At 45.3% G+C, this 11,984-nt stretch overlaps 1 protein-coding gene across 3 annotated transcripts in view; it reads left to right on the forward strand.

The window, feature by feature from the left end:
- The window catches only part of LOC140476512 (coiled-coil domain-containing protein 177-like), a 34,954-nt gene extending 24,019 nt beyond the window's left edge, over positions 1 to 10,935 (forward strand). The window contains exons 2-3 of one of the 3 annotated variants that reach the window (XR_011960496.1): positions 8,414 to 8,547; positions 10,393 to 10,506. Coding sequence is in view for 1 of the 3 variants with exons in the window: in XM_072569253.1 (XP_072425354.1) it covers positions 10,393 to 10,591 (199 nt within the window). In the remaining 2 variants the exon portion in view is untranslated. Of the gene's footprint in view, positions 1 to 7,489; positions 7,611 to 8,413; positions 8,548 to 10,392 lie in introns of those variants that run through there. The other 2 variants (XR_011960497.1, XM_072569253.1) reach the window with 2 other exon arrangements.
- Positions 10,936 to 11,984: the final 1,049 nt, after the last annotated feature.

An 11,984-nucleotide genomic window follows, 5' to 3' on the forward strand; every position in this document is an offset into this window, starting at 1 on the left:
CAGGCTTCCCTCCACCATTCCTCCTTCATTGCAATCATCCAATTGCTTCTCCCTCAAATGCTTGCCTACTTTCCCCTTAAGGATATCCACACTTTTTATTTCAACACGCCTTGTTATCCAAAAAGGAAGGGTAGGCATAAGTAACCTCCGGGAGATGCTGGGGAATCAAATTTCTAGCCAGAGGGCAGAATTGAAGCAAATCAGTTTTAGGAAGAAAATCGTGCTGGGTTAAGTAATGGGATTAAATACCGACAAGTCGCAAAGTCTAAAGGAAATGGCCCTGGACATATTGGATGCATTGGTGCTCATCTTGCCAAAGCTTTTCGTAGACCCTGGAGCAGTTCCTACAGATGGGAGGATGGCAAATATAACCGCTCACTTTGAAAAAGATGGGAAAGAAAACACAAGAGAATTACAGACCAGTTGGTTTAACATCAGGAGTGGTGTAAATGCTAGAATCTGTTCTAAGAGATGCGATAATAGCACAATTGGAAAACATTAGCAGGATTTTACAAAGCCAACATGGGTCTTTGAAAGTCAAATCATGCTTTAAAAAAACACAACTAGGAGAAAGTGAGGACTGCAGATGCTGGGGATCAGAGCTTAAAAATGTGTTGCTGGAAAAGCGCAGCAGGTCAGGCAGCATCAAAGGAGAAGGAGAATCGACGTTTCGGGCATCAGCCCTTCTTCAGGAAGCCATTCCTGAAGAAGGGCTTATGCCTGAAACATCGATTCTCCTTCTCCTTTGATGCTGCCTGACCTGCTGCGCTTTTCCAGCAACACATTTTTAAGCTTAAAAAAACACACCAGAGTTTTTTTAAAGGAGGCAGCTATTAGAATAGAAAATGGAGAACCAGCAAATGTGGTCTATTTGGATCTTCAGAAAGCTTTTGATAAAGTTCCTTCTGAAAGATTTGTGATGAAGTTAAAGCATGTGGGATAGGGAGTAATATATTGATGTGGATTGAGAATAGATCAACAGACCAGAAAGAGACTGAGAATAAATGGGTCTTTCTCTAAGAGGCAGGTAGTGACTAATGGGATTTCGCAGTGCTAGGTCCTAAAATATTCACGGTATATAAAAATGTAACACTATATTGTGCACTCTCTTCTGCTCCCCGATGCATTTTGTATAGTTCGATCTGCCTGTGTAGCACTGAAAGAACACTTTTCACTCTTGAGTACAGGAGTTGGGTGGTCATGTTGCGGATGTACAGGTCATTGGTTAGGCTACTGTTAGAATATTGTGTGCAAATATGGTCTCCTTCCTATCAGAAAGATGTTGTGAAACTTGAAAGGGTTCAGAAAAGATTTACAAGGATGTTGCCAGGGTTGGAGGATCTGAGCTATAAGGAGAGGCTGAACAGGCTGGGACTGTTTTCCCTGGAGCGTCAGAGGCTGAGGGGTGACCTTAAAGAGGTTAACAAAATGTGAGGGGCATAGATAGGATGAACAGACAAATCTTTTCCCTGGGATTGGGGAGTCCAGAACTAGAGAGCATAGGTTTAAGGTGAGAGGGGAAAGATATAAAAGAGACCTAAGGGGCAACTTTTTCACGCAGAGGGTGGTACGTGTATGGAATGAGCTGCCAGAGGAAGTGATGGAGGCTGGTACAATTGCAACAATGAAGAGGCATTTGGATGGGTATATGAATAGGAAGGGTTTGGAGGGATATGGGCCGGGTGCTGGCAGGTGGGACTAGATTGGGTTGGGATACCTGGTCGGCATGGACGGGTTGGACCGAAGGGTCTGTTTCCATGCTGTACATTGCTATGTCTCTATGAATCTATGTGACAACAATAAAATCAATAAAATGACCTAGAAGAGGGAACCAACTGCAACATTTCCATGTTTGCCGATGTTACAGGATTGTGAGTTGTCAGGATGTTGCAAGGAAGCTTCAAGGTGATTTGGGCAATTTCAGTGAGACATGGCAGATGCAGTACAATGTAGATAAATGTAATCTGTATGAAAAACAGAAGGGACAAGTATTATTTAAATGGTGATATACTGGGGAGCGTCCATGTAGTAAAGTATCTACGTGCCTTTGGACACCAGCCCAAAGTCAACGAACACATCGACTTGGACCCCATTTACCACCCTCTGAGAAAAAGAACAGGAAATGACATCACCAACCCTGGGAAACCTAAACACATAAAAAGAAAGCGGGTCATAATACCAGTGCTTCACCGGAGGCTCACTGATGATGTTACCTCATATGGTGACGAGACGTCTGAAAACGAACCTTTCAGCTCAGTGAGCAAACTTACATTCAGAACCAGTCAATGAAAGCAGACAGGTGGTTCAGCTAACAATTAGGAAGGCAAATGGGGCATTGGTTTTCATTGCAAGGTGAAGTAGGGATGGATAGCTTAATGCATTAATACAGGGCTTTAGTAAGACTACACCTGCAGTGCTGTTGGTGGCCCTACAAAAGAAAAGATATATTTGCTATTGAGGGAGTGTAGGGGAGAGTAACTAGGCTCGTACCAGTGATAGCAAAGCTGCTCTCTGAGGGGAAATTAATTTGATTGGGCTTGCATTCACTAGGGTTTAGGATGGGGGAGGGTGGCACGGGATCTGATTGAATCATGAACTGCCAACAGTGCCAGATAGATGCAGGGAGGATATTTTGCCTGACTGGGGAGTCTAAAACCAGAGGTCACAGTCTCAGGATAGGTGGTCGACAATTAAGAACTGAAGGAAGGCAACATCTCACTCAAAAAGTAGTGAGCCTGTGGAAATCTCTACCACAGAAGGCCAATTGTGGAGGCCAATTCACTGAATATTTTCACCGATAGAGACATTTTTAGATTTGATCGGGTCATGAGGAGAAAGCTGGAATATGACATTGAGATAGAAGATTGGCCGTGATCATGTTGAATGGTGGAGCAGGCTCGAAGGGCCAAATAGATGGTGATGGCTAGCACAAGGGGAAATAGCTTTAAATTGATGGGAGATAGATATAGGACAGATATCAGAGGTAGTTTCTTTACTCAGAAATTAGTAGGGGCATGGAATGCACTGCCTACAACAGTAGTAGATTCGCCAACTTTAAGGGTATTTAAATGGTCACTGGATAAACATATGGAGTAGGATAGATGGGCTTCAGATTGGTTTCACAGCTCGGTGCAACATCGAGGGCTGAGGAGCCTGTGCTGCGCTGTAATGTTCTATGTTCTAAATCAATCCATAATTCTCCCTTGTTCTCATGCAAGTAGCTCCAATTTTCCCAAGTCTTACTTTGTAGAGGGGATTCCATTTCACTGGGCAGCATCCCGGTGAATCTGACTTGGCCCCTCCCTCATGCCTCAGCACATCTCCAATATTGTGCCAAACTAACCTGAGACATCTCCAGCGTGAGTTAGCGCTGCTGCCTCGAAGGGCCATGGACCCGGGTTCAATTCCACTCTCAGTCTGGACATTCTCCCTATGTCTGCATGTGTCCCCTCTGGATGCTCTGGTTTCCTCCCACAATCCAAGTTAGGCAGATTGGCCATGCCTGTAGTGTCCAGGCTTGTGTAGGGTAAGTGGAATAGCCATCGGGAATGCAAGGTTATTGGGTGTGGTGGGGGGGGGGGAGGGGAGGGAAATTGAGTCTGAGTTGGATGCTCTTCGGAGAGTCAGTTTCGACTTATTGTGCCGAATGGCCTGTTTCCACACTGTAGGGATTCTTGACCCCATTTCCCAAGTCAGCATTCCTGATGTACCAGGAATTGTTGTCTGTGTCTGAAAGTGGTAATACTGAGGGGTGTCTAAAACACCATCCACTAGGTTGATATAATCTGGACTTGGGGATAGCTTAGGGTCGCAAAGGAATGAGACCTAACGTTCAGATGATGTTCAAAATCTTTGTTACATTGTCTACTATATCAATATAACAGGAATTGGCTGCTAACCTACGATAAGCTACCCCTTGCCTGGCACAAGTATCTGTTCTACTTAGACCAGAAAGTGGTTTACCTCTACCACACTGAACCAAGCAGGATTGGGAATGCTGTATTCACGGAGGATGGTGGCAGCAAATAAAATGCACCACCTACCCTGTGGTGAGGTACAGACTCGGTTTAGTTGCGTGGACAACAGCAATGAGGAAGTGCAACCTATCTGTTCAAGTGAAGCACAAATCCACGTCCTACTGACCCAACGATTCACTGAGTCAAGGCTGAGGCCTCTTCTGGAGTAATGCGTCCAGTTCCTGTCGCCCAGTTATAGGAAAGATGTTACTAAGTTAGAAAGGGTTCAGAAGAGATTTTCCAGGATGTTGCTGGGTATTGAAAGCTTGAGTTATATGGAGAGGCTGGGACTTTTTTCACTGGAGCGTTGGAGGTTGAGAGGTGACCTTATAGAAGTTTATAAAATCATGAGGGGCATCGAAAGGATTAATGGCGGGTGTCTTTTCCCTAGGATGGGGGATTTCAAGAGTAGGGAGACACATTTTTAAGGTGAGAGGGGAGAGATTTAAAAAAGACATGAGGGGCAAATCTTTTAAACAGAGGTGGTTTGCGTGTGGAATGAACTTCCTGAGCAAGTGGTGGATGTGGATACAATTACAACGTTTAAAAGACATTTAGATAAATACATGAATAGGAAAAGTTGGGAGGGATATGGACCAGCAGCAGACAGGTGGGACTAGTTTAGTCTGGGATTATGGTCGGCCATAGACTGGTTGGGCTGAAGGGTCTATGTGACTGTATGACTCTCTGTTTCACTTCCCAAGTCTCTGCAACGTTGTTCTTTCATCAGACAGGGTATCAAACTTGTTCATCTCCTCAGCAAATTTGCAGACACTCTCGTCCAATGCTGTTCATGTTACTTTCACACTGAGGGAATTTATCTGTCTCAGTTTCTACTGGATCCTATTGGGTTTGTCGGAGTATATTTTGGATTGCATTTTCCCTTTCTGTCCATTTCCCCTTTGATTAATGTTTCTAACCATTTCTTTGGTCAACTGTATGTGTCCCTCTCAGAATCAGCAGTTCCTCAGTCATTTTGAAGGAATGTGCTCCCATGTGGACATGCTTACAGTGGCGTGGCTCACAAAGGTTTAATCAATGCACCTTTTAAACATCATTTACTATCAGCTGCACATGGGATTTAACTGCCGGCATCTATTATTTCCTACATCAATCTTTGCTGTCCCTGTGGATCAGCCTCATTGATTTGGACATATTGTGTGCTTACTGAGCAGATATAAAATGTCCTGATCTTTCCAGCTGGTGTCACAGGAGTGATCTGCCTAGACTTTCCTCCACATTTAATTGAGGCAGCTACAATCCCACCAAATCCGACAGGATTTGTGGATTGGGATGTGACGGCCCTTTCCACAAGCTCCATTACACTCGAAGGTCTCAGCATTCCTGATCAGTAATGCGAGGGTATAAAGAGGTATAATGTTCAGATGCTGCTTTATTCCTATTGTTAATATTATGCTGTCAATGAAGGATTTCGCCAATGTAGCATAACCCAGGCTGATAGTCCAGTACAGTGGGGCAGGAGGATGGTTGGATAACTTTGTTGACCAGAGCAAGCTGCCGAATTATGCCAGTGGTGTGGATTCAACTGGCTGTTGTAGTTCATGGAGGCCTGTCTGCAGAGTAGTGCCCCTCAAGCAAAATCTAACCAGCTGTCTTGCTCTAATGAAGAGAAATGCGGATTATTGTCTATTTTCTTACATACTCCACTGAGGGAAGGCTGCAAAAATTAGAGTGCCACTTTTGGATAAGATATTTAATCACGGCTCTGCTGTCAGTGCTTACAGGTGATTGTAAACATGTGATAAAAGCAAACAGGCCTTGAGTATGGCATAGAACACGGAAACAAACCCTTCAGTCCGACCCGCTCATGTAGGCCAGATATCCCAACCTCACCTGGTCCCATTTGCCAGCACTTGGCCCGTAGCCCTTCCTATGCATATACCCATCCAGATGCCTTTTGAATGTTGTAATTGTACCAGCCTCCACCACTTACCCCAACTCCAACTGGACCCCACCACCACCAAGAACATCTTCCCCTCCCCACTCCTCTCTGCCTTCTGCAAGGATCATTCCCTTCTAGGTTTGCGGCACTCTCCCCACCAATCCCTCTGAACTCCCAGGCACCTTCCCCTGAAACCAGAAAAGATGCAAAACCTGCTGGTACAGCACACCCCTCACCGCCATCCAGGGCCCCAAACAGTCCCTCCAGGTGAGACAGAGGGTCACCTACCTCTTCTCCATCTTAGTTTACTGCGTCAGGTGCTCCTGATGTGGTCTTCTCAACATCGGGGAGACCGAACATAAACTTAGGGAACGGTTTGCCGCGCATCTCTGCCGGGCCCACAGGGATCAACCGGACCTCCCAGTCACTGCCCATTTTAATTCCCCTTCCCACTCACTTTCCGACATGACCATCATTGGCCTCCTCCATTGCCACAATGAACCCAACCACGAACTGGAGGAACAGTGCCTCATCTTCCGCCTGGGCAACCTGTAGCCCAGAGGACTCAACACCGAGTCCTCCAATTAAAAAAAAACGTTCCTTTCCATCCCCCGACTCCATTCCCAACCCCCTCCACCCCACCCTGCCACCAACCAGATTCATCCCTCCCAGTGACCAACCACTGCCTGTCTTCACCTATCCCCACTTCACCACCCTGCCCCCGCCTCCCCCTTTATCTGCATCTCCCCCACACCCACCTCTAGTCCTGAAGAAGGGTTACACCCAAAATGTCGACATCTCCACCTCCTGATGCTGCCTGGCTTGCTGTGTTTTCCAGCCCCCTGTCTGTCTACTTTGCATTCCAGCATCTGCAGTTTTTATTTTGTCTCTCCCACTTCCTCTGGCAGCTTGTTTCATAAACGCACCCACTTGAAAAGCTTAAACACCAAAGCAGTAAGGAAATTGGACAAAGTGACTCGAGAAAATCTTAGATGAAAGTCAGCTGAAAGGAGGTAGTAACTCCAGATGATTCTTAATCCGCTGAGGGATTTGATTCAATTGAAAATCTCTGCTAAGCTTACTGAGGATGGAGTCGAAAAGTATTTCACTGATTTGAAATTTCACCTGGATGAACAATGCGAGATAAGCGAGACTGGAGGGTTTGAGCGATGGGGAGAGGCTGAATAGGCTGGGGCTTTTTTTCTCTGGACCATTGGATGCTGAGGGGGTGACCTTACAAAGGTTTATAAAATCATGAGGGGCATGGATAGGGTGAATAGACAAGGGTAGGGGAGTTTAAAACTGTAGGGCATAGGTTGAAGGCGAAAGGGGAAAGATTTTAAAAAGACCAGAGGGGTAATCTTTTCAAGCAGAGGCTGGTTTGGTCTGCTATTACACAAAATCCATTGTTAGCCACTAAATAGTCCCCATTAGCAGCTATTCATTTTCCTAGGCTGACCATTATCCACCCCTTTGTCTGTCCAACTGTTCTACTCTCTCTTTGGCCTCTATCTCACCTGTTGTTTACTCCTTACCCCCTCCCTCCACCATATCTTCTGCACTTTCCTAGCTACCATCACTTCAGCGGATGCGCCACTGGACCCAAAACGTTAACTCTGATATGAAAAATAAATATGTTGGATTGGAAAAGAGCCCAGTGCTGGTGTGTTGAAGAAGTACAAAATGGAGGGGTAAGTTATCAGAAGAAAAAAGGATTGTGATTTAACTACAAGATAGGCTAGGCAAAAAACATTGATGGGCTGAATGTGTTATAACTATTTTACAAATCTTTCTTCTACTTTGATTGATCTCTTTACCTTAATACTTACTCACCTCTCTCTACAGTTTCAGAATATTTAGGTGGTGTCTTTGAATCCCGACAGTGTGGAAGTGGGCCATTTGGCTGATTGGTTCCATATATTTCCTCCTTACCATGGGCGGCATGGTCTCTTATGAGCGGCATGGTGGCTCAGTGATTAGCATTGCTGCCTCACAGTGCCAGGGACCCAGGTTTGATTCCAGCCCCGGGCGACTGTCTGTGTGGAGTTTGTACATTCTCCCCGTGACTGTGTGAGTCCCCTCCGGGTGCTTTTCTTCCCACAGTCTAAATATGTGCAAGTCAGGTGAATTGGCCATGATAAATTGCCCATAGTGTTAGGTGCATTAGTCAGCGGTAAATACAGGGTAGGGGAATGGGTCTGGATGGGTTATTCTTCGGAGGGTTGGTTTGGACTTGTTGGGCGGAAGGGAATCTACTCGGTAAAAACAATGACTGCAGATGCTGGAAACCAGATTCTGGGTTAGTGGTGCTGGAAGAGCACAGCAGTTCAGGCAGCATCCAAGTAGCTTCGAAGCTACTTGGATGCTGTCTGAACTGCTGTGCTCTTTCAGCACCACTAATCCATAATCCGGAAGGGAATCTAGTCTACCCTATCCCTGTAACCCTGCATTTCCCATGGCCAATCCACCTAACCTGCACATCTTTGGACTACAGGAGGAAGCCAGAGCACCAGGAGGAATGTGCAAACTCTACACAGACAGTTACCTGAGGCTGGAATCAAACCCAGGACCCTGTTGCTGTGAGGCTGCAGTTCTAACCACTAAGCCACTGTGCCGCCCTGAATGCGGGTAAGCACTCATGTAAGACAGGGAGACAGTGAGGTCTGCATGCTGGAGATCAGAGTTGAGAATGTGTAGCTGGAAAAGCACAGTGGGTAAGGCAGCATCTGAGGAGCAGGAAAATCGACGTTTCAGGCCGAAGCCCTTTTTGATGAAGGGCTCCGGCCCAAAACGGTGATTTTTCTGCTCCTCGGATGCTGCCTGACCTGCTGTAAGTTTGCAGCAATACTCTCTCAACTCTATGTAAGACACCTAATAGCAACAGCAAGGTTAGGGAAATGGTCTCCTTCTTATCGGAAGGATGTTGTGAAACTTTGAAAGGGTTCAGAAAAGATTTGCAAGGATGTTGCCAGGGTTGGTGGGATTGAGCTATAGGAAGAGGCTGAATAGTCTAGGGCTGTTTTCCCTGGAGTGTCTCAGGCTGAGGGGTGACCTTATTGAAGTTTATAAAATCATGAAGGGCATGGATAGGATAAATAGACAAAATCTTTTCCCTGGGGTGGGGGGAGTGCAGAACTAGAGGGCATAAGTTGAGGGGAAAGATATAAAATAGACCTAAGGGACAAGTTTTTCACGCAGAGGATGGTGTGTGTGTGGAATGGTCTGCCAGAGGAAGTGGTGGAGGCTGGTACAATTGCAACATTTAAAAGGCAGCTGGATAGGTATATGAATAGGAAGGGTTTGGAGGGATGTGGGCCAGGTGCTGGCAAGTGGGACTAGATTGGGTTGGGATATCGGGTTGGCATGGACCGATTGGATCGAAGGGTCTGTTTCCATGCCATACATGTCTATGACTCTATGAAATGGGAATACAAATAATAGCTCTAGCTGAAGAGTTGTTATCAGCAATAGCACAGAAGGGTAAAGCATTTATCTAGGAAACTGTGCAAAGCAAGCAATATTGAGTTGGCCACCCATCAGATGCCCAGTTTGTATTGGGACCAATTGATACTATTAGCAATGATCCAATAATTCTCTCTCTATGTCTTAAGATTTATTTTGTGCTCTAGGGTTAGTTCAATATTTAATTTGTGCTTCTTGCTTTTCCCTGGGAGTGACCTGAGTTTTTTTATCTCTTACCAAACTCAGAAAAGGTATTCACATAGTGAGATCCTGTGTGGTAACAATTCCTCAATATCTCAGGACATCTTTACAAGACATGTTCAACTGATGTTAGTATTTGTACTGCTGTCTGGGAGGGACATTTCTGCACACAAATGGGCTGCCTTATTTCTTACAGTGTTCACACTTCAAAACCTGTCTCACTGGCTACAGAGTACAATGGGGCATTTTGAAGTCAGAATAGATCCTATGGGAATGCATGTCGAGAGTGTAGTGCTGGAAAAGCACAGCAGGTCAGGCAGCATCCGAGGAGCAGGAGAATTGATGTTTGAGGCAAAATCTCTTCATCAGAAAATGTATTTCTTTCTTGCTAGCTGCTGTATTAAATCAGCTGAATGATGTCAGTGATCCTATCATCGACTGTGGCTGGAGGTTTTCTGAAGATGTCAATCGATGCAGGCCAATATTTCATTACTGCAGACAGTGTATATTTGTTCTAAAAACCCTCAATTCCATTCCTAAACATGTATAAAGGATATCCATGGCCTGGATACTGCAGCTGATCCTGCAGTGGAATCCGACGTAGGCCTCCATCTCCCAGCAACAGGATCTCCTCAGTTAATGTGGCTGGAAGGGTCAAAAACGGAAGCAGGTCACATTCTTTGCACCAAAGTTGAGTCGTTAATTTGTACCTTGTTCTCACATAATGTCTCGAGTCAACACCTAATAAAAGATTGTCCACCACGTATACTCACGTGATTCGGCTAATGTTGTTTATCTCATTCTTTGCAGGCCAGAATGCATGGTGTATTGGAGAGACCATGCAGATGCTACGACAATAGATGAATGGACACCATGCAGGAACCGGCAGACAGGAATGTTCCCTTCTAATTGGGGAATACTTCAGTGGTCAGGGACATTCAGCCTCCAATCTTTGAGTAAGCGTCCTCCAAGGTGGCTTTCGAGATGCACAACAATGCAGAATCGTTGAGCAGGAGCTGATTGGCAGGTTCCGTACCCATGAAGACAGCCTCAACTGTGATCTTGGGTTTATGTCACACTACATTGAACCACATCGTACTGTTCTGTGTCTGTAAAATCTTCCTTACTGTCCTGTTTTAACACCATCACCTTGATAATGTGTTATGATCTCTGTACCTTAATTAGTTTGTACAGTTTTGGATTACTTGTTACTTTGGCTAGACCCTCGGCATGTGACTCTTACAGCTATCATGTTGCCGTTTGGTTTGTCTCCAGCACTACCTCTTTTTAAATTTTTTGTAGTTATCTCTCTGCCTCAATTAATCGGATTACAGATCACGCCTTCACTTGCTATTCAACTGTTGACGTTTTACTCTCACTGTCTGCCATTTTTGATCACCTGCAGAGACTTATTGTCCACAGAATCATAGAATCCATATAGTGTGGAAACAGGCCATTTGGCCCAACAAGTCCACACTGACCCTCCAAGCAGTATCCCACCCAGATTGGAGCAGGAGTAGGCCATTCAGCCCTTCGAGATTGCTTTGCCAGTTTATAAAGCAATGGCTGGTCTGATTGAAGCCTCAAGTCCACTTCCTTGCCTCTCTCTTATATGGTCTCACTCCATTATTAGTCAAGAATCTAGCTATGCCTGAACAATATGCAATGGTCTTCAGTACCCTAAAGAATAGAGTTCCATTGACTCTTGACTGTCTAAGGGAAACATATTCGCCTCATCTCCATCTTAAATGAAAGGCCCCTCATTATCAAACTGTGTCCCTTAGATCTCATCTGTCCCATGAGGGGAAACACCATTTCAGCATCAACTCTGTCCAGTTGCCTCAGGATTTTATATTGAATTATGTTGTTAGTTATGAGGATTTCTGTTAGGTGTCTTAGTGGAAATCAGCTTTGTGTTGATTCACGGAGAGTTTCTCTCAGTGAGGCCCAGTGAGTCTTTTGTGCTATCATCTCAAGCTTTCCTCATTTGCTTTGGACCAAGCCCCACTGACCTCCCAATCATTCTGTTCTTTGACTTGCCCTAAGCATACGTTCTGGAAATTGCCAGGATATCCTGGGATTCTTAGCACCAGCACCATCTTTGAAGTACAGCTGTGTACCCAGTCAAGTGTTAGCAGTTCAGAGATACCTTTCACTGTGTACATGATGGGAGAGCAACTTCAAATCCAATGCTTCTCAGGTACATAGGTGGCATGGTTGACACTTCACATCCAGGCTCCCAGTCTCGCTGTTTGAGTGCCAAGATGCACAGTTGACCCATCCTTAGCCTCCTCTCACCTTACAACCTTGCCAAAGTCAATGCCACACTTTACAATGTAACCAGTGTAGCCCAGGATCTTCTCGTTGTTCAATGTGGGGCAATCACATACAGGGAAGTCTTC

Source organism: Chiloscyllium punctatum, chromosome 4, assembly GCF_047496795.1.
Source record: "Chiloscyllium punctatum isolate Juve2018m chromosome 4, sChiPun1.3, whole genome shotgun sequence".
NCBI lineage: Eukaryota > Metazoa > Chordata > Chondrichthyes > Orectolobiformes > Hemiscylliidae > Chiloscyllium > Chiloscyllium punctatum.